Source organism: Salvelinus fontinalis, chromosome 2 (assembly GCF_029448725.1).
Source record: "Salvelinus fontinalis isolate EN_2023a chromosome 2, ASM2944872v1, whole genome shotgun sequence".
Classification (NCBI taxonomy): domain Eukaryota; kingdom Metazoa; phylum Chordata; class Actinopteri; order Salmoniformes; family Salmonidae; genus Salvelinus; species Salvelinus fontinalis.
The window spans coordinates 54,488,078-54,509,033 of record NC_074666.1 but is presented as its reverse complement, the minus strand read 5'-3'; the positions used below and the strand labels follow the sequence as shown (position 1 = coordinate 54,509,033).

The following is a 20,956-nucleotide window of genomic DNA, read 5'->3' as shown; positions in this document are numbered from 1 at the left end:
GTGCTTTCAAGACAACTGGGTACTTGGAAAAACGAGCTCCAATGGTTTTGAATGGTCATCCAACTCAAATTACAAGTCGGGAACTCTGGCATCATCCTAGAGCTCCAACTCATCTGACCTGAAAATCACTGACAATTTTTCCCAGTCAGAGCTAGTCCCCCCCCCCTTCCCAGTTCTCTTGAACGCACCATACATTGCTAACATAGCTTGTTTGAAGTCTGAGGTCATGGATAGGAGGTGTGTTATCTGGAGCATGCTAACAGTGAATCTACAACGTCCATTATGAGGCACATTTTTTATTCCGGTGAAGTGTCGCTTTTATCTCAGCCAGTTCTGTAATCACAATCCTATTCTGTCATATTTAGTCGGGCACAATGTATCAACATTTTGCAACCCAACGTTTTTTTTGGGGGGGGGGGTTCCTATTGAACATCTTCAGGTGGTCCCTCCCTGTTTCAGGGCTTGATTCAAACCATAGAGGAAGATCTGCGGTATAGCACGATTGAAATTTAAAGGCAATGTTCGCACGTTCACAGAGACTGCATTCCCCGTAAATGCTGCATATGTCAGCTCAATTGAAAATGACCTTTACATGTCAATCGTGCTATTGAATCGAGCCCATAGTCCGTTTTGTTCTGTTTGGTGCCTAATGAATATGACCCAGGTGTGTCTTGCGACAGCTGGAGATCGAATTTCAATATTGAAGCAATGTTGCAACATGTCAGCGAGACAGACAGCAAGGTTAATACAAATCTCCTGAAAATCAAATGCTAGTCTAAAAGAAATGGGTGATAATGTCTAGATGCTTTTTACAGTGTAGATCTAGTATTTAAATTGCCTGGCTGGGATGATGAGACAGTAGATTGCGCAATCAGACGGAACAGAGTAAATAGGCATTTCAACGTCATAGATTTAGCTGGTGGTAACTTGTTGAGTAGACGCCGGCTGGAATGTGTTTTTTAACCATTCAGCATTCATGATTAGACCCACCCGTTGTCTGAAGTAGGGTTAGCATTACTCAGAACAGGTCTATAAAATCCAAGGCACCGAGACATGAAGAAACTAGGACAGCACTGCCAGTTTGTTTATCTTTAATAGATGAAATTCTGTACAACCTTGTTCATGATTTATTTGATCAAAGAATATTAAGGCTCCCAATGGCCATGAACCAAATGACGACAAATTTAGCAACTGAGATGCTAAAATTAACTTAGTATGCTACAATACAAAATATAAAATTTGCTAGTTAAAAAATTTGATCTTATCAAATGTCATGTATTTACAAATGTTATTACACCCCAAAAGAATACAGTTCGGGATCTCATCTTTGAAAATTATTATAAATACGAGGCTTACATATGAACAAAGTAGTCTAGTTTCACATAACACTCCCCATTTATATACATGTTAAGAAATGGAAGAAAAAAAATACAAAAAAATTGTTATTGTCCTAAATGAAAACAGTTCGGTTAACTTCCTTTCCAGGTTTATCGAGACAATTTCACCTAGTAGTTTTGAGCAACAAAAAAAAGAGCTATTACAAAATCTGTCGAACAGGGAGTAAAGACATTCAGGATGCTCCCACCTCTATAATGTGCAGGTAGGTAAACAGCAGTTGTGTTCTGTCTTGTCTAGGGGAATACCGGGCAAGGCATCAAGTGCTCACATTTATAGCAGTGTTCAATGAAAAACACCCCCCATCATTTAGAGATGAAAGCTCCCTATACAATCATCTTCATTCCTACAGACCGTACTGTACACTGGAAGAGAAGTAGGGCTGCAGAGTGAACTTTTCCCCTTTTCGTATCCCAAAACTAAAACGTCTTCTGAAGTCCCTCCCAACTGATAATAGAAGACGCTAAAAGAAGTGGTAGTGCATTTTAATGACACAAGGACTGTCTGAATATGGGAATGAGCCTTCGTCGCAACAACTCAATGCATGCACGCACACACACACACACATCAGTCTGCTGCTGAATTCCAGATTCATGACCATGCACAGCAGGAAGCGCTCTGTACTCCAGACTCTTCCAATAAGTTGTAGGGGCACAGTGCAACTGCGTGGTCTCCCCAGTCCAGTACAGTCCTGGTCCAGGGCTACAGAAACTCCACGTAGTTCTCTGGAATCAGGCCCTTCCTGCCGTCTAGGATGCCTTCCAGCCAGCCAGGCTCCCTCGAGGGATGAACTAAGGGACCAGCGACAGATGCACATAGCTTAGATGTTCTCAACAGTTAACTGCCTTGCGTTATTCAACAGGACATTAGAGAGTCCCCATTTGAAAGCAGAGATCCATATGGTGAGTGGCTACTGACAGCTGGGATGGTTGCACTCTGGTGGCTTTGGGAAGAATGGGAGAAGGGGCAACACACACCACTGCGTACCTTTTGTGAAGGCAGTATAGGATGAACAAGACCCCAGTGTACAACTGTGACCCCTTGCAGCACTGAGACCCCAAACCACCCTCTTCCTGAAATAACCCAAGCTAGTATGACGTGTGAAACCTGAAGAGCCATATCGGGCTGGCTATAGATAGAATTTACATAAGGGGTCATTGAAATGACAACTTAAAGTACTTAAATGGGTAATTAAAAGTGTAAATGTCTCAGTACATTTAGCCTGTGTTTTCTATATATATTTTTCCCAAAACATTTTGAACAAATCAAATATAGCGACTAATAAATGACAGGTTACTCAGAGTTGAGAGAACTTTTGCAAACAAATGAATGTGTAAACTCTCAATTAGGTCTTGAATGACATAGGGCTCTATTCAATATGTATCGCTGAAGAGTTACAGATTAGTTACAGAAATGTAAAGGTCATTTCCTATTGAGCTAACATCTGCAGCGTTTGCCGTGAATGCAGTCACCGCTAATGTGGGAACATTGCCTTTAAATTTCAATCACACTGTAACACTGAATTTCCACGATACGGATTGAATAGAGCCCCTAGTCTTGTTTTGGTAGCTAGGAACTGTAGCTAGGAAGGCTTCGGCAAACCCTCCCCAGAGCTATGGACCTAGGGTGTGCCCCAAATGGGACCCTATCCCCAATATCAGGGCTAGGCATCTAGATTCACCCGCAGGACAATTTTTGTCGGGGGGCCGGAACATAATTATACTTAATTTGTACGCAGCAAATTGACCACAACTAAGCCCAAAAAGGTAGTGTATTTGAAAATAACAATTTCATACCTTTATTATATTGAGACACGATCATATATCTATTTTTATTCATGGGAATACTTGGTGAACAGGTTTACTAAATGAAATTGATTCTTATTTATTTTTTGCGCCAAAACTAAAATCTCTCATGGGCTGGTTTTGGTCCACGGCCCACCTGTTGCCAACCCCTGCCCTATATAGTTCACTACTTTTGACCAGGGCCTCATTCAAAATGTTTTCCATCTTTCTTCCTGCACCTCAGCAACCTGTGTGGCTGATTCCCACACTGCTAAACTCTGCTGTTCCCTAAGCATAAGACCCTGGACACAACCAGATATACACTATAATCCTTCTGGTACTAAGAGACCTGTGAAGACAGGCTACACTGAGTTTTGACATTCACACAGTGTATTTCATCAAATCGAAATGACTATTTTAATCTATAACCCTACTCGCTCAAATTGCAGCTCTGTCTACAGTAAATGCCATTCTGATCGGCGACAGGCAAATCTCCTCAGCTAGCTTTAATATTATTATTTTTATTTAAATGTAATGTGGTTTTTATAAGAACATTGGGGAAAAAAATAAGACAGACGTGATTCAGTGTAAATCACTGTGGTTGCGGGACAATTAAGATAAGGTACGAGCGGATCACTGGACCCTGGAAGCCTGGCTAGGATCAGATTCATCCCTGGAGAAGATTAAAAAAAGGTAAGGCAAGGTAATGACAAGCCTCAGCCTGGCCCTCCTTGCTGCTGCTCCTCCTCCACCACACACTGATACCAGGGAGGATGAAGAAGAGGGAGGAATACTCACATTGCAGGCCAGCGAAAGCCCATGGTTCATTTCTCATCTGACCAACCAATGTAAGGTTTTAGAATAATACCATCCCACATTTTTCACTTATATAACAGTCACAGTGGTCCATACTCACCATTTTCAAAGATGGTCCCTGCGATGAATGAGAGCTCAGAGATGTGCTCTGCCTTGCAGGCGTAGAGGGCCCTAGCCTTCCTGCCTGGCCCACTAAAAAGGGAGAGAGAGAATGACATGTTATAATCCAACTCACCAGGATATCACATTGGGCACTTTGAGTGTCCCTCCACTCCTAACTATCTCTTGGGAGCAATGAAAGGTAAAGCACCGACTATATCAGTGTCTCATAACATCATCATTGCTCCCGTATGGAAAGTCTCGGTGTACCTACAATTCACTTTTCCCCCATAATCATCGGCCATATAAATACATTTATATAGTTGAACAAGAAAATATGTCCTTGTAAAGCAAAATGCAGCAACGAATTATGCTATAAATCTGGCTGCAAGATTTACCGTCAGTGGACTTATTTTCCGACAGATATTTACACAGCTTCCAAGAAAATGGCCCAAGGTTATTCTAAACCTGTCTAGACCTGACTCAAGGTATTTATAATCTGGAGTTCATCTGAATTACCTGGCTACATGCATAGAAAACTTTGGAAGTCTGATCGACTGGCTGTAAAGTGCATTAACCAAAGATGAGCCCTTGATCCACGTTACTAATACCTTTTTCACACTACTGAGCTGAGCCAAGCTGTACTTTGAGGGCCTGGTTACACATCTGCCGTAGTTGCTGGATTCTTGTTGCGAAGGAAATAATGAATCCGAGCTAGTACAGTGCCGTTCAAGTTGGCAGGATAGTGTGAAAAGGGTAAGCCTCAGAGTGATCAGGAACTGCCCGTCAGTTATCATGCACGGTGGTGGGGGAGAAGAGGAGGGGGTGCTGCAGTGCAAAGCTCCAGGATTAGCATTGTGGTTAGGAGGTGCGAGGGAAGCTGGAGTGGTGGGCAGAGTTGGCGTGTCGTGGTGACACACCTGATGGGGGAGGAGTCACTGGAGGTGGAGGAGGCCGGCTGGGGGCTGGAGGATGCAGAGAACATCGGCCAGGAGGGGGAGCGCGGTGAGGCTGGGCTGAGAGACACACAAACAACAGCCACAATGACTACAGTGACAGCATGAAGTGGCTATACCCAGTATCGAATGCAGGGAAGCGAGGCAAGCTGGACAGGCCACATAAAGGCATCAAGTGGAACTAATCATCAGTTGGAATTTGGTTGTTCTTTGTTGGTTTTATATGATGACAATTCCCACTACACTAGAGTGGTAGTAGTTTGATGGCATCTGTGATCAAATATATATGATTGTGATCAGGGTGCATTTTAATTATAGATCAGTATGTGTGGGGGGGGGAGAGTTGGAACTGGTAAGTGCTTGCAATACTGATGCTAGGTGATGTGTTATTGTGACTGCACAGGCACATCTTGCCTCATGCAATAACTGAATTGTCGTGTTATTTGTGATGGATTTGCGTCATTGGTTAGTGACGAACGGGCGTGAAGAACACATCCATACCTCATTGGGATACTGGTGCGGCTCTTTGGGTTCAGCCTGGAGTCACAAGAGGAGGAGATCGAGTTAGTCATGCTGCTTCACATAACAGTTGAATACAGTGGTTATATAAGGCAGGCTGAAGCCTATATTTAATATATGGGCACTGTGCTTCTACACAGTAGGTGCTGTCAGATTTAGAAACACGCCCATCAGTGACAACAGTGCAGACCACGAATAACACTTTCCACATAGCTTCCACATAGCTAGCTTTGCCTGCTGCAACATAACACCCTCCAGCAAACTCACTGACCCAATCTGCCCTGCGTGAAATGCCCCAGGCCACACGGATACACCAACATAGCAGGCATGTGGCTAGATGGCTGCGAGCTAGTCACCATTCAATGAAGAGTTTGTTTGTTGGTATGTGTTAGAGCATGAGCACCACTGCCAAACAGAATACAAATAGAGTGGAGAATAGTACGGGTCGTCATCCCTATGCCTCTCAGTCATCTCTCTATCCCTCTCTCCCCCCAGTCATCCCTCCTTCCCAGCAATGGAGCTGGGAGATTCACTGCAAACCACCAAGTCCATCTTCCAGCCAGTGCACAGTCATATTTTATTCTTTCTCTCTCTCTCCTCGGGAGTGTGATATCGACATGCAACCTACTCCATCCGTCAGTGAAGGCGGTGACATGGGGATGGGCCCTGTCAAGATTGCCAACATGAGAGGTGGTGGTGGAGGGCAGGAGAGGACAGGGGAGAGAGGGTTCCCAGCACCCACACAGAGCTCACTGTGGGTTGAGACCCGACACTAGAGCAGCACACCACTTTACACTCTACAACCCCAATTAGTAGAGGTCTTTCAGAGAGCACAACACCATTCACTAACAGTGTGGAGACCATTGATTTCAATAAGTACACCATAGAATCTATAGGTAGCCTATATGGGTTCCCAATATATAGCCATCGACGTACAGATCAAGGATAATTGAATTCATACGCATCAATCTCATTATTTATAGGCTGCACCTGATCCCTCTTCAGTGATTCCAGCAAGTGTTGCCATGGTGATGACATTAAGTAATTTAGTAATGAACTCAAACACACTAAATCACATACCAAGGTGTACAGATTAATTGTTTAGTATTTGTTTTTAAAGATTTTTATTATTTTTTTTATAATCTACATCAGGTACATCTCTCCCTTTGTTTGTCTACCATGTTTTATGTAAAGCAGCGTCTTCTGAATGCATCTTTCAACACCACTGTATATCTCTAGCCTAGCAGCACATTTCTCCTCCTCCTCCCAGAGCGGCACGCTACCCCTGAGCTGGCTTAATGAAATTGATCCCACGCTTTTTTTTTTACAGACTCCATCAATCTCGACAACATCATTAAATTACATAGTGCCAGGCCCAGAGAGCTTTATAAGATGGGGTTTCAACACTGCCAGACTAAATAAAAATGACTGCCCTAGGTTACTCAGCTGCCTCTGGTCAAATGTAATGCAGGATATTACTGCTCAGGGTGCCTTGTTGCATGAATAGGGAGAACACAGGAAGGGGATGGCGGGACATACAATCACCAATAGATGTCATGTTTATTTTGATAAATACACTACAGTACCTTGCTGGCAATTCGTCAGGCATTTTGTGATACTCTTTCAATAGCCATTTATTTCTGTACACTAGCTACTGTTTTACTGTGCCATTATGGCTACATTATGGACATTTATTTCTGAACACTAGCTATTATTTTACTGGGCCATTATGGCTACATTATGGAGTAGGGTACAGTGATGCACTTGAAAGCTAGTATTAAATTTGATACAGGAGGTTTCCATCTCTCTGTTGACCACATAATGATGCTGTGCAGACGTCATTCTCTGCTCACTGGAATTTCTCTGGAACCATCTTGGTTCTAAATGCTGGAACTGTGTTTATTTGTGGCCGCATTAGACATTGGCCTCCTATGATCTATGAGCTCTACATTACACAGAGCATACATTTCAACACTGATAACACAATAATGCTGCTTTGTATCTACTATATATAGTGCTTTCCGCTAAGTCTCAAAGTAAGGTGGATCATTTTAAATATGCTATTGGAAGATTAAAAAAAATGTGGTTAATTAATCTATATGGTCCAAATAAGGATGACCCACACTTCTTCTAAAATATTTACTAATCTATCGAGCTCACAAGCGACAAATTACAGTCGTGGCCAAAAGTTTTGAGAACAACACAAATATACATTTTCACAAAGTTTGCTGCCTCAGTTTGTATGCTGGCAATTTGCATATACTCCAGAATGTTATGAAGAGTGATCAGATGAATTGCAATTAATTTCAAAGTCCCTGTTTGCCATGCAAATGAACTGAATCCCCCAAAAAACATTTCCACTACATTTCCGCCCTGCCACAAAAGGACCAGCTGACATCATGTCAGTGATTCTCTCGTTAACACAGGTGTGAGTGTTGACGAGGACAAGGCTGGAGAGTACTCTGTCATGCTGATTGATTTCGAATAACAGACTGGAAGCTTCAAAAGGAGGGTGGTGCTTGGAATCATTCTTCTTCCTCTGTCAACCATGGTGACCTGCAAGGAAACACGTGCCGTCATCATTGCTTTGCACAAAAAGGGCTTCACAGGCAAGGATATTGCTGCCAGTAAGATTGCACCTAAATCAACCATTTATCGGATCATCAAGAACTTCAAGGAGAGCGGTTCAATTGTTGTGAAGAAGGCTTCAGGGCGCCCAGGAAAGTCCAAAAAAGCCAGGACCGTCTCCTAAAGTTGATTCAGCTGCGGGATCAGGGCACCGCCAGTACAGAGCTTGCTCAGGAATGGAAGCAGGCGGGTGTGAGTGCATCTGCACGCACAGTGAGGCGACAACTTTGGAGGATGGCCTGGTGTCAAGAAGGGCAGCAAAGAAGGCACTTCTCTCCAGGAAAAACATCAGGGACAGACTGATATTATGCAAAAGGTACAGGGATTGGACTGCTGAGGACTGGGGTAGAGTCATTTTCTCTGATGAATCCCCTTTCCGATTGTTTGGGGCATCCGGAAAAAAGTGGGCTCATTCACAATTTTGCCTAAGAACACAGCCATGAATAAAGAATGGTACCAACACATCCTCCAAGAGCAACTTCTCCCAACCATCCAGGAACAGTTTGGTGATGAACAATGCCTTTTTCAGCATGATGGAGCACATTGCTATGAGGCAAAAGTGATAACTAAGTGGCTCAGGGAACAAAACAGCGATATTTTGGGTCCATGGCCAGGAAACTCCCCAGACCTTAATCCCATTGAGAACTTGTGGTCAATCCTCAAGAGGCGGGTGGACAAACAAAAACCCACAAATTCTGACAAACTCCAAGCATTGATTATGTAAGAATGAGCTGCCATCAGTCAGGATGTGGCCCAGAAGTTAATTGGCAGCATGCCAGGGCGGATTGCAGAGGTCTTGAAAAAGAAGGGTCAACACTGCAAATATTGACTCTTTGCATCAACTTCATATAATTGGCAATAAAAGCCTTTGACACTTATGAAATGCTTGTAATTATACTTCAGTATTCCATAGTAACATCTGTCAAAACATATCTAAAGACACTGATGCAGCACACTTTGTGGGAATTAATATTTGTGTCATTCTCAAAACTTTTGGCCACGACTGTACTCTATTATTATGGTGGGAGATTATAATACAGTTCTAAGTACCCCAATGGATCATAAGTATATGTGGTCTCTTCCATTTCCACTAACTGAAATTAACTGTATGGATTTTTCTAATAATAATAATAGTGTAAAATCAACAGCTGTACAGAAAGACTCGTGTGAGGGCCAAATTGCTGAGGAGGAACTTCTTGATGCAATTACAGTCTTTAGGCCATGGAAAACTCCAGGGCTGGATGGCATACCAGTTGAGGTATATGAAACTTTAAAAAATAAAACATATTTTACCAGGCAAGTCAGTTAAGAACAAATTCTTCTTTCAAATGACGGCCTACCCTGGACAACGCTGGGCCAATTGCGCTGGGCCAAAGATGTTATACAGCCTGGATTTGAACCAGGGACTGTAGTGACACCTCCTGCACTGAGATGCAGTGCCTTAGACTGCTGCACCACTCAGGATCTCTGATCAATGCAAAGATCCATTGTGTTTTAACCACTCTATAAAAATGGTAAACTATCATGGACACAGCAAGCAGGTTTGATTTCATTATCACTGAAACGGGATCCATGTGGTGAGTATAAAGATCCAGTCAATTCAAAAAGCTGGAGGCTCCTTACAATTCAGTGTTGTGAAGCAAAAATCCAAGCAAAATGCATAGCACATAGAATTAAAAAGGTGTTGTTGAATATTATTCATCCTGATCAGACAGGTTTTCTACATGGAAGATGAAATAGACAAGTACATGAAACAATAGAACACTATAAAAAAATCTTGGTCACCAGGTCTGGTATTCATAGCAGATTTTGAAAAGGCTTTTGATAAAGTACGTCTAGAATTTAGATATAAATGCCTGGACTATTTACATTTTGGAGAATCTCTAATACAGTGGGTAAAAGTTATGCATAGTAACTCCAGGTGTAAAATAAAAAATAATGGCTACTTCTCAGAAAGTATTAAACTGTTGAGAAGTTAAACACTGTTGTCCACTGTCGGCCTATCTATTTATTATGGCCATCAAAATGTTAGCTATTAGAATCAGATCCCAAAATAGTATAGAGGGGCTAGAAATACAGGGTTTAAAAACAAATGTGTCATTGTACGCTGACCACTCAAATTTCCTCTTAAATCCGCAATCTGGATCCCTGCACAGCCTATCTGGATTACAATCAAACTATTACGTATTGGATCACCATTTTTTTTTACTTTTACATAATCGTGTAGTTTACCGATAAAATGGTCTGACAGTGAAGTGGACATACTCGGTATTCATATACCTAAAGAAATAAAGGAACATACTACAGCACATTTTTACAGAAAGTTTGCAAGAATAGATGGAAAAGTAAATATCTGTCTATTTGTGGAAAAATCACCCTGATTAATTATTTAGTCATATCCCAGTTTACCTATTTACTTACCGCCCTGCCAACACCGAAGAATTTGGCTTTTAAATGATTTGAGAAAAAAATATTTCACTTTATTTGGAATGGCAAGTAATGAATATGAGTTTGGTATTGGTATTTTATTAGGGATCCCCATTAGCTGTTGCAAAAGCAGCAGCTCCTCTTCCTGGGGTCCACACAAAACATGAAACATGACATAATACAGAACATTGAGACCCCTTGACTTTTTCCACATTTTGTTACATTACAGCCTTATTATAAAATGTATAAAATAAAATAAATCCTCAACAATCTACATACAATACCTCATAAAGCGAAAACAGGTTTTTAGAATTTTGTGCAAATCTATGGAAAAAAAAAAGGAATAGCTTATTTACATAAGTATTCAGACCCTTTGCTATGAGACTCAAAATTGAGTTCAGGTACATCCTGTTTCCATTGATCATCCTTAAGATGTTTTTACAACTTGTTTGGAGTCAACCTGTGGTAAGTTCAATTGATTGGACATGATTTGGAAAGGAACGCACCTGTTTATATAAGGTCCCACAGTTGACCGTGCATGTCAGAGCAAAAACCAAGCCATTAGTTCGAAGGAATTGTCCGTAGAGCTCTGAGACAGGATTGTGTCGAGGCACATATCTGGGGAAGTGTACCAAAGCATTTCTGCAGAATTGAAGGTCTCAAAGAACACAGTGGTTTCCATAATTCTTAACTGGAAGAAGTTTGGAATCACCAATCTTCCTGGAGCTGGCTGCCCGGCCAAACTGAGCAATCTTGGTCAGGGAGATAAAAAAGAACCCATTGGTCACTCTGGCAGAGCTCTAGAGTTCCTCTGTGGAGATGGGAGAACCTTCCAGAAGGACAAACCTCTCTGCAGCACTCCACCAATCAGGCCTTTATGGTAGAGTGGCCAGACGGAAGCCACTCATCAGTAAATTGCACTTGACAGCCCGCTTGGAGTTTGCCAAAAGGCACCTAAATACTCTCCGATCATGAGAAACAAGATTCTCTGGTCTGCTAAAACCAAGATTGAACCCTTTGGCCAGAATACCAAGCGCCACGTCTGGAGGAAACCTGGCACTATCCCTACGGTGAAGCATGGTGGTGGCAGAATCATGCTGTTTTCAACAGCAAGAACGGGGAGACTAGTCAGGATCAAGGCATGGATGAACGGAGCAAAGTACAGAGACTTAATGAAAACCTGCTCCAAAACTCTCAGGACCTCAGACTGAGGTGAAGGTTCACCTTCCAACAGGACAACAGCCCTAAGCACACAGCCAAGAAAATGCAGGAGTGCCTTCGGGACAAGTCTCTGAATGTCCTTGAGTAGCCCAGCCAGTGCCCGGACTTTAACCAGATCGAACATCTCTGGAGACCTGAAAATAGCTGTGCCGCAACGCTCCCGATCCAACCTGACAGAGCTTGAGAGAATCTGCAGAGAAGAAGGGGAGAATCTCCCCAAATACAGGTGTGCCAAGCTTGTAGCGTCATACCCTAGAAGACTCAAGGCTGTAATTGCTGCCAAAGGTTATTCAACAAAGTACTGAGTAAAGGGTCTGAATACTTATGTAAATGTAATATTTCTGGGTTTTATTTTATTTTAAATTCTAAAAACCTGTTTTTGTTTTGTCATTATGGGGTATTGTGTGTAGATTGAAGAGGGGAATAAAAAAAAACATTTTTTAGAATAAGGCTGTAACCTAAGAAAATGTGGCATGTCTGGTGGGGTAAGTGTTGGTGTCAGAACTGTGTGTAATTTGACGATGCACAAAATTTGGGATTTTCAACACAATAATGTTTCTTATGATGCAGTCAGTCTCTCCTCAACTCTTAGCCAAGAGAGACTGGCATGCATAGTATTTATATCAGCCCTCTGATTAAAATGAAGAGCAAGACGTGTCGCTCTGTTCTGGGCGAGCTGCAGCTTAACTAGGTCTTTCCTAGCAGCACTCGACCACACGACTGGACAATAATCAAGATATGACAAAACTAGAGCCTACAGGACTTGATTTAGGAGTGTGGTGTCAAAAAAGCAGAGCATCTCTTTATTACGAAAAGACCTCTCCCCATCTTTACAACCGTTGAATCTATATGTTTTGACCATGACAGTTTACAATCTAAGGTAAAGCTAAGTAATTTAGTCTCCTCAATTTGTCCAACAGCCCCATCATTCATTACCAGATTCAGCTGAGGTCTAGAACTTAAGGAATTATTTCTACCAAATACAATGTTCTTAGTTTTAGAGATGTTCAGGGCCAGTTTATTACTGGCCACCCATTCTAAAACAGACTGCAACTCTTTGTTAGGGGTTTCAGTGACTTCACTAGCTGTGGTTGCTGATGCGTATATGGTTGAATCATCAGCATACATGGACACACATGCTTTGTTTAATGTCAGTGGCAGGACAAACAGAAAAAAGAGTAGAGGACCTAGAAAGCTGCCCTGCGGTACACCACACTTCACATGTTTGACATTAGAGAAGCTTCCATTAAAGAAAACCTTTGAGTTTTATTAGATAGACAGCTCTGAATCCACGATATGGCAGAGGTTGAAAAGCCATAACACATATGTTTTTTCAACAACAGGTTATGGTCAATAATATCAAAGGCTGTAATGAAATCTAATAGTACAGCTCCCAAAATCTTATTATCAATTTATTTCAATCAATCATCAGTAATTTGTGTCAGTGCAGTACATGTTGAGTGCCCTTTCCTATAAGCATGCTGAAGTCTGTTGTTAATTTGTTTACAGAGAAATAGCATTGCATTTGGTCAAACACCATTTTTTCCAACAGTTTGCTAAGAGCTGGCAGCAAGCTTATATGTCTGCTGTTAGAACCAGTAAAGGCCGCTTTACCACTCTTGGGTTGCAGATTAAAGATATGACAAATAGGAGTGGTTATAGAGTCAGCTACCATCCTCAGTAGCTTTCCATCTAAGTTGTCAATGCCAGGAGGTTTGTCATTATTAATCGATAACAACTTTTCCACCTCTCCCACACTAACTTTACAAAATTCTAACTTGTAATGCTTTTCTTTCATTATTTGTTTTTTCTATGCACGAATATGATGGCTCACTTTTCGTTGTTGGCATTTCCTGCCTAAGTTTGCCCCCTTTGCCAAAGAAGTAATCATTCAAATAATTGGCAACATCAAATGGTTTTGTGATAAGCAATCTGATTCAATATGAATTGGTCTTTCTGCCCATAATTTAATTTTAAGTACTCCAAAGTTGTTTTCCATAATTCTTTATATCATTGATCTTGGCTTCATAATACAGTTTCTTCTTCTTTTTGTTGAGTTTAGTCACATCATTTCTCAATTTACAGAAAGTCAGCCAGTCATATGTGCAGCCAGACATATTAGCCATCTCCTTCAACCATACAGTTTTTAAATTCCTCATCAATCCATGGAGCCTTAACAGTTCTAACAGTAAGTTTCTTAACAGGTGCATGTTTATCAATAATTGGAAGAATCAATTTGTTAAATTGATCAAGTGCAGCGTCTGGGTGCTCCTTATTAATGACATCAGACCAACAAATATTTTTAACATCAACTACATAAGAGTCACAGCAAAATCATCTATATCATCTCTTATACACTATTTTAGGCTCAGCTTTTGGAACTTTGGCTTTCCTGGATATAGACAGTATATTGTGATCACTGCATCCAATGGGTACGAATACAGCTTTATAAAAAAACTTCTACAGTATTAATAAAAATGTAATCGATACATGTGGATGATCTTGTTCCTGTAGTGTTTGTAAATACCCTGGTAGTTTGATTAATAACCTGAACCAGATTACAGGCACTGGTTACAGTGAGAAGCTTCCTCTTGAACAGACAGCGTGATGAACACCAGTCAATATTCAGGTCCCCAAGAAAGTAGACCTCTTTGTTTACATCACATACACTATCAAGCATTTCACACATATTATTTAGATACTGACTGTTAGCACTTGGTGGCGTATAGCAACACCCCAAAAGAAAAGGCTTTAGATGTGCCAAGTGAACCTGCAACCACAACACTTCAATAACACTGGACATACGATCTTATCTAAGCATTACAGGGATATGGCTCTGAATATATATAGCAACACCTCACCCATAAGCATTTCTGTCTCTTCTATAGATGTTATATCCTTGTATTGCTACTGCTGTATCATCAAATTAATTATCTAAGTGAGTCTCAGAAATGGCTAATATATGAATGTTATCTGATGTTATTGATCAGTTATTGATTTCATTAACCTTATTTCTAAGGCTATAAATATGAATATATTGCTGTTTCCTAACTTCACCACCAGGGGGTGGCCCGTCAGAAAGTCCAGGACCCAATTGCACAGGGTGAGGTTGAGACCCAGGGCCTCCAGCTTGATGATGAGCTTGGAGGGTACTATGGTGTTGAATGCTGAGCTGTAGTCAATTCTATTCTTACATAGGTATTATTTTTGTCCAGAAGGGATAGGGCAGTGTGCAGTGTGATGGCGATTGCGATTGCGACATCTGTGGACCTGTTGGGGCGGTATGCAAACTGAAATGGGTCTAGGGTGGCCGGTAAGGTAGTAGTGATATCATCCTTGACTAGCCTCTCAAAGCCCTTCATGATGACAGAAGTGAGTGCTACGGGGATGTAATCATTTAGTTCAGTTATCTTTGCCTTCTTGGCTACAGGAACAATGGTAGTCATCTTGAAGCATGTGGGGACAACAGACTGGGAGCGATTGAATGTCCATAACCACACCAGCCAGCTGGTCTGCACATGCTCTGAGGACACAGCTAGGGATGCCGTCCGGGCCAGCAGCCTTGCAAGGGTTAACAAGTTACATTTTTTTACTCATGTCAGACACGGAGAAGGAGAGGGGGGGACGCAGTCTTTGTTAGCGAGCCGCGACGGTGGCACTGTATTATCCTCAAAGTGAGCAAAGGTGTTTAGTTTGTCTGGAAGCGTGACGTCGTTGTCTGTGACGTGGCTGTTTTTGTTTTTGTAGTCCGTGATTTCCTGTAGACCCTGCCACATACATCTTGTGTCTGAGCCGTTGACTGAAGACTCAACCCTGTCCCTGTTCCGGCATTTCGCTTGTTTGATTGCCTTGTGGAGGGAATAACAATACTGTTTAAATTTAGCCATATTTACAGACCTATTTCTTTTATGTGAACAGCTATTGGGAATAGGCAATTTATGCAACTGTTATTGAGGCTCTGACTGGCCCTGTTGATTGATGTCTCTGTGTACAACTGGCTGAGTGGGAGAAAAGGAAATGTTTGAGGTCTGAGTCACCAGGTACTTGTTTTTTCTCTTCCTTGCTCCACAGCGCTCCTTCTAATAAAACATAATAGATGAGGAAGCAACAATAACAGCTGAGATCCCGAGAGGAAAAGACCTTGACCCTGCCATGGGGTCATCGCTGAGGCCAACCAAAGGACCTGTAAGATTCAACTTAACCAAAACAGACAGATGGTTTTCTGAGGTTTGCGTAAAATCATAATTTCGCCATCTGATAATACTACAAAGACGACCGAGACGAAACTGAAGGTGCATTGGTAAAAGTTGTATCACTTTCAGAGGCTGTTTTGGATGTCCTGAACCTTTGACCCCCTAAGTATGCCTCTTTACTGAGGTTTCCACTGAGGTCAGGGGCAAGCTTTTCCTAGTACTTCTTAGCGTTACCAGGATTACTATTTCTGAGCCATGGTACTGTTAAACAGCTTATCAGATTTAAAGGTTCCAGGGTCTCTGTCTTCATTCAGAAAATCTAATCAAAATGTTTGTATAGTCAAACAAGTGCTGCGTTAAAATAACTTGTATGGCAGTTTGTGGTGCCAACCGTTCACTGTCTAGCATCCTGGCTATTTTGAAGCAATCGTTGAAGGGTAGTATTGGATCTGATTGGCTAATGGCTAGGTTTTCCCAGACTTGACCACTGTCACTTGACAGGTTTGAAAGAGGGACTCTTTCGGCCACCATGTAAAAGCCAGCTATTGAAGAACAACTCCGCTCCTTTTCACGCTTTGGTTGTTATTATGAAGTCTTTAATGATTTCCTACACAGTTTGAGTGTAATTTTATGATTTCATGTCTATCGACTGTTTATTGATGAGCAAAACCAGAAATTGCTTCTCTGTGACTTTTTCAAGTAGGATCCCTGAGATGACTAATACAATAAATGACGGACAGTCATTCTCAGCGATCAATATAACCCGTCAGTAGTTTTATGATCATATTGGAACTCCCTGCTATATGTTGCTCTGGTTGTCTTTGTCTAATAACATCTGTAAATATTTTAAACAGATGCTCAAAAACCTATAGAATGATATCAGAGAGGAAGAGGTGAAGGGGTGAAGCGAGAGGGATATCTGGGCCCCAAAAAGTTTTCCGTTTTTTCTTGGTGAGGAGTTGTTGTATGGAGGTCAACGAGACTGTCAAATTTGGTTAACAAAAAAATACAATGGCTTATTTGCTACGTGAGGCTTAGTTGATCAAATAGAAGTTTCGTAATGATTAGGTTGTTACGAGTGTACTGATATAAGTAGGACCTGTGACATCCTTGCAACTTTGAGAAAAAACACTTGATATCAGAGTTGTGCCTGGTCGTCACTGGTTACCATAGCCAAAAAGTAATAAACACCGCCAAGTCTACCATGGATCGCTAAAATAATGATTATGATTACACTTCCTCAATTGAAATACTATGGGAACACCTATACATTTGGCAGCCAAGCACAAATTATCAGTGTAGCTTTTTATCGTCTAGACCTGACATTGAAATATCTTCACGCCTAGAATATAAACCTCCACTCCAGGGTTCCGTCATGAGAGTCAATTGAATGAAAATAAATAAAATTATTACAGGGGGCTGTAGTTAAGACGTCTCTATAGTAATGCAATGTCTCTTTCATAATTATGTGAAACGTCAATTACTATGGAAGTTCTGCGATGTGTTTTTCTATGAATGTGATGTTTAATGCAACTATGATGTTGATACTATTATTACAATTATCATCATGAATATTATGGCTACACTCACTTCATGTTACACACATAGACACTCAAACGTGCAAATTGGCTGGTTTATTATTTATTTAGACATCACACATTATAGTCTTACTCTTATCCAGACATCATACACACTCTCACTAAATCATATCCAATATCACACACATCAATTTACTCAGATCTACTACACACATAATATTATAACTCAATTTTCTAACATCTGTGGCATTGGCTCACAGGCAAACAGGCAAGGGAATAAAAAAAACTAAAAGCTAACAAAAGGAACATGAAAACACAATTTTTTTGTGCATATTGCTAATACCTGTTTCTTGAATTCTAAACATTAGACATTTGAAATCTCTGTTTTTGACCGCCATGATACCTCTTATGGCAGTAATTTTACAAGCACTAATTATGGTAAATTTAAACTGAGAATAGTATCTAGTTATGGTAAGGAGTGAAATAAGTATAGCCAGTTATAATTGTAACGGCTTAGCAGATTAATAGAAAAGGAATATAACTGGCTATACTTACGTTCGATTATGAAAATCAGATTTGGCTCATTAATCTATATGGTCCAAATCAGGAGGATCCACACATTTACATTTAAGCTCTTATCCAGAGCGACTTACAAATTGGAAAGTTCATAAATATTCATCCTGGTCCCCCCGTGGGAATTGAACCCACAACCCTGGCGTTGCAAGCGCCATGCTCTACCAACTGAGCCACACGGGACCACACTTCTTCTAAAACATTTTGACCAATCTATTGAACTTGCACAATCAAATCATTATGGTTGAAGACTATAACACAGTGTTAGGTACTTCAATGGACTGTAAAGGAAATCACTCTACAAACTATCATCAATGTGCCCTTAAGGAGATCGCAAATATTATGGACACATTAGAAATAGTGGATATTTGGAAACTAAAAAACCCTGGTCTAGTGCGATATACAGTACATGGAGGATACTTAATCAAGCTAGTCGTCTTGACTATTTTCTTGTCTCTTTCTTTCTTGCATCAAATCTTTAAAAAGTATTGATAGGAGACAGAATGAGATCAGGTCACCATCTAACTTGAATCAAAGTCTACTGGAGGACAACTTGACTAAAACAAAAGAATTTATGACAGACTTTCTCCAGTACAATATAGGTTCAGCAAATCCCCTTATTGTTTGGGATTCCTTTAAATGTACAGTCGTGGCCAAAAGTTTTGAGAATGACACAAATATTAATTTCCACAAAGTTTGCTGCTTCAGTGTCTTTAGATATTTTTGTCAGATTGTCACGACTTCCGCCGAAGCTGGTTCCTCTCCTTGCTCGGGCGGCGTTCGGTGGTCGGCGTCGCCGGTCTTCTAGCCATCATTGATCCACGTTTTAATTTTCCACTTCTTTTGTCTTGTCTTCACACACCTGGTTTCAATTCCATCTTTACATGTTGTGTATTTAACCCTCTGTTCCCCCCATGTCCTTGTCCGGAATGATTTATTGTAAGTGCTTGTGGACGTTGTCTGGTGTGCGGCGGGTTTTGTACACATTGTATTGATTGTTTTGTTTACGGTGATCTTTATTATTAAACTGCGCCGTTGTAACATAGTTTTTGCTCTCCTGCGCCTGACTTCTCTGCCGCCAGTACGCACCCCTTACACAGATGTTACTATGGAATACTGAAGTATAAATCCAAGCATTTCATAAGTGCCAAAGGCTTTTATTGACAATTACACGAGGTTGATGCAAAGAGTCAATATTTGCAGTGTTGACCCTTCTTTTTCAAGACCTTTGCAATCCGCCCTGGCATGCTGCCAATTAACTTCTGGGCCACATCCTGACTGATGGCAGCTCATTCTTGCATAATCAATGCTTGGAGTTTGTCAGAATTTGTGGGTTTTTGTTTGTCCACCCGCCTCTTGAGGATTGACCACAAGTTCTCAATGGGATTAAGGTCTGGGGAGTTTCCTGGCCATGGACCCAAAATATCGATGTTTTGTTCCCCGAGCCACTTAGTTATCACTTTTGCCTTATGGCAAGGTGCTCCATCATGCTGGAAAAGGCATTGTTCGTCACCAAACTGTTCCTGGATGGTTGGGAGAAGTTGCTCTCGGAGGATGTGTTGTACTGTTGGCATGACACAGGACTGATGGTAGCGCTCACCTTGTCTTCTTCGCACAAGCTTTTTTCCGGATGCCCCAAACAATCTGAAAGGGGATTCAGAGAAAATGACTCTACCCTAGTCCTCAGCAGTCCAATCCCTGTACCTTTTGCAGAATATCAGTCTGTCCCTGATGTTTTTCCTGGAGAGAAATGGCTTCTTTGCTGCCCTTCTTGACACCAGGCCATCCTCCAAAAGTCTTCGCCTCACTGTGCGTGCAGATGCACTCACACCTGCCTGCTGCCATTCCTGAGCAAGCTTTGTACTGGCGGTGCCCCGATCCCGCGGCTGAAATCAACTTTAGGAGACGGTCCTGGCGCTTGCTGGACTTTCTTGGGCGCCCTGAAGCCTTCTTCACAACAATTGAACCACTCTCCTTGAAGTTCTTGATGATCCGATAAATGGTTGATTTAAGTGCAATCTTACTGGCAGCAATATCCTTGCCTGTGAAGCCCTTTTTGTGCAAAGCAATGATGACGGCACGTGTTTCCTTGCAGGTAACCATGGTTGACAGAGGAAGAACAATGATTCCAAGCACCACCCCTTTGAAGCTTCTAGTCTGTTATTCGAACTCAATCAGAATGATCTCCAGCCTTGTCCTTGTCAACACTCACACCTGTGTTAACGAGAGAATCACTGACATGATGTCAGCTGGTCCTTTTGTGGCAGGGTTGAAATGCAGTGGAAATGTTTTTTGGAGATTCAGTTCATTTGCATGGCAAACAGGGACTTTGAAATTAATTGCAATTCATCTGATCACTCTTCATAACATTCTGGAGTATATGCAAATTACCATCATACAAACTGAGGCAGCAGACTTTGTGAAAATTCATATTTGTGTCATTCTCAAAACATTTGGCCACGACTATAGACGAGGTCATTTGCGTTCCATCAGAGGAACTGTGACAATTATGTACTAAAGAACAGCTGTTGAAGATCGCTGAACACTACCAGGTTGAAATTAGTGATAAACATTTAAAAAATTCTGTTAAGTTGATATTGAAGGCCAATCTGATGGAGAGTGGTATACTTGTAGGTAACGCTGAGGCAGCCTCTGCCAAGGACTACCCACTCCCCCAGCTGTCTCCCCGTTTCGCTACAATGGCCGATCCATCTGTTAGCCATAGTAGTCTTCCTTTTGAACAGCAGAAAGAACTGCTTATGTTACAGCTAGAGCATGATCGTGTTAAGCTAGAGTATGATTGTGCT

General features: G+C 41.4%; 1 protein-coding gene across 4 annotated transcripts in view; it reads right to left on the bottom strand.

Annotated features, from left to right (window-relative positions):
* Positions 1–1,074: 1,074 nt before the first annotated feature.
* The window catches only part of LOC129821241 (rho GTPase-activating protein 26-like), a 110,638-nt gene continuing 90,756 nt past the window's right edge, over positions 1,075–20,956 (bottom strand). For 2 of the 4 annotated variants that reach the window (XM_055878679.1, XM_055878687.1), the window contains exons 21-24: positions 5,552–5,587; positions 5,015–5,110; positions 4,096–4,187; positions 1,075–2,186 (exon numbers count right to left, since the gene is read on the bottom strand). In XM_055878679.1, coding sequence (XP_055734654.1) covers positions 2,098–2,186; positions 4,096–4,187; positions 5,015–5,110; positions 5,552–5,587 — 313 coding nt within the window. In that variant the 3' untranslated portion in view covers positions 1,075–2,097. The remainder of the gene's footprint in view (positions 2,187–4,095; positions 4,188–5,014; positions 5,111–5,551; positions 5,588–20,956) is intronic. The other 2 variants (XM_055878696.1, XM_055878705.1) reach the window with 2 other exon arrangements.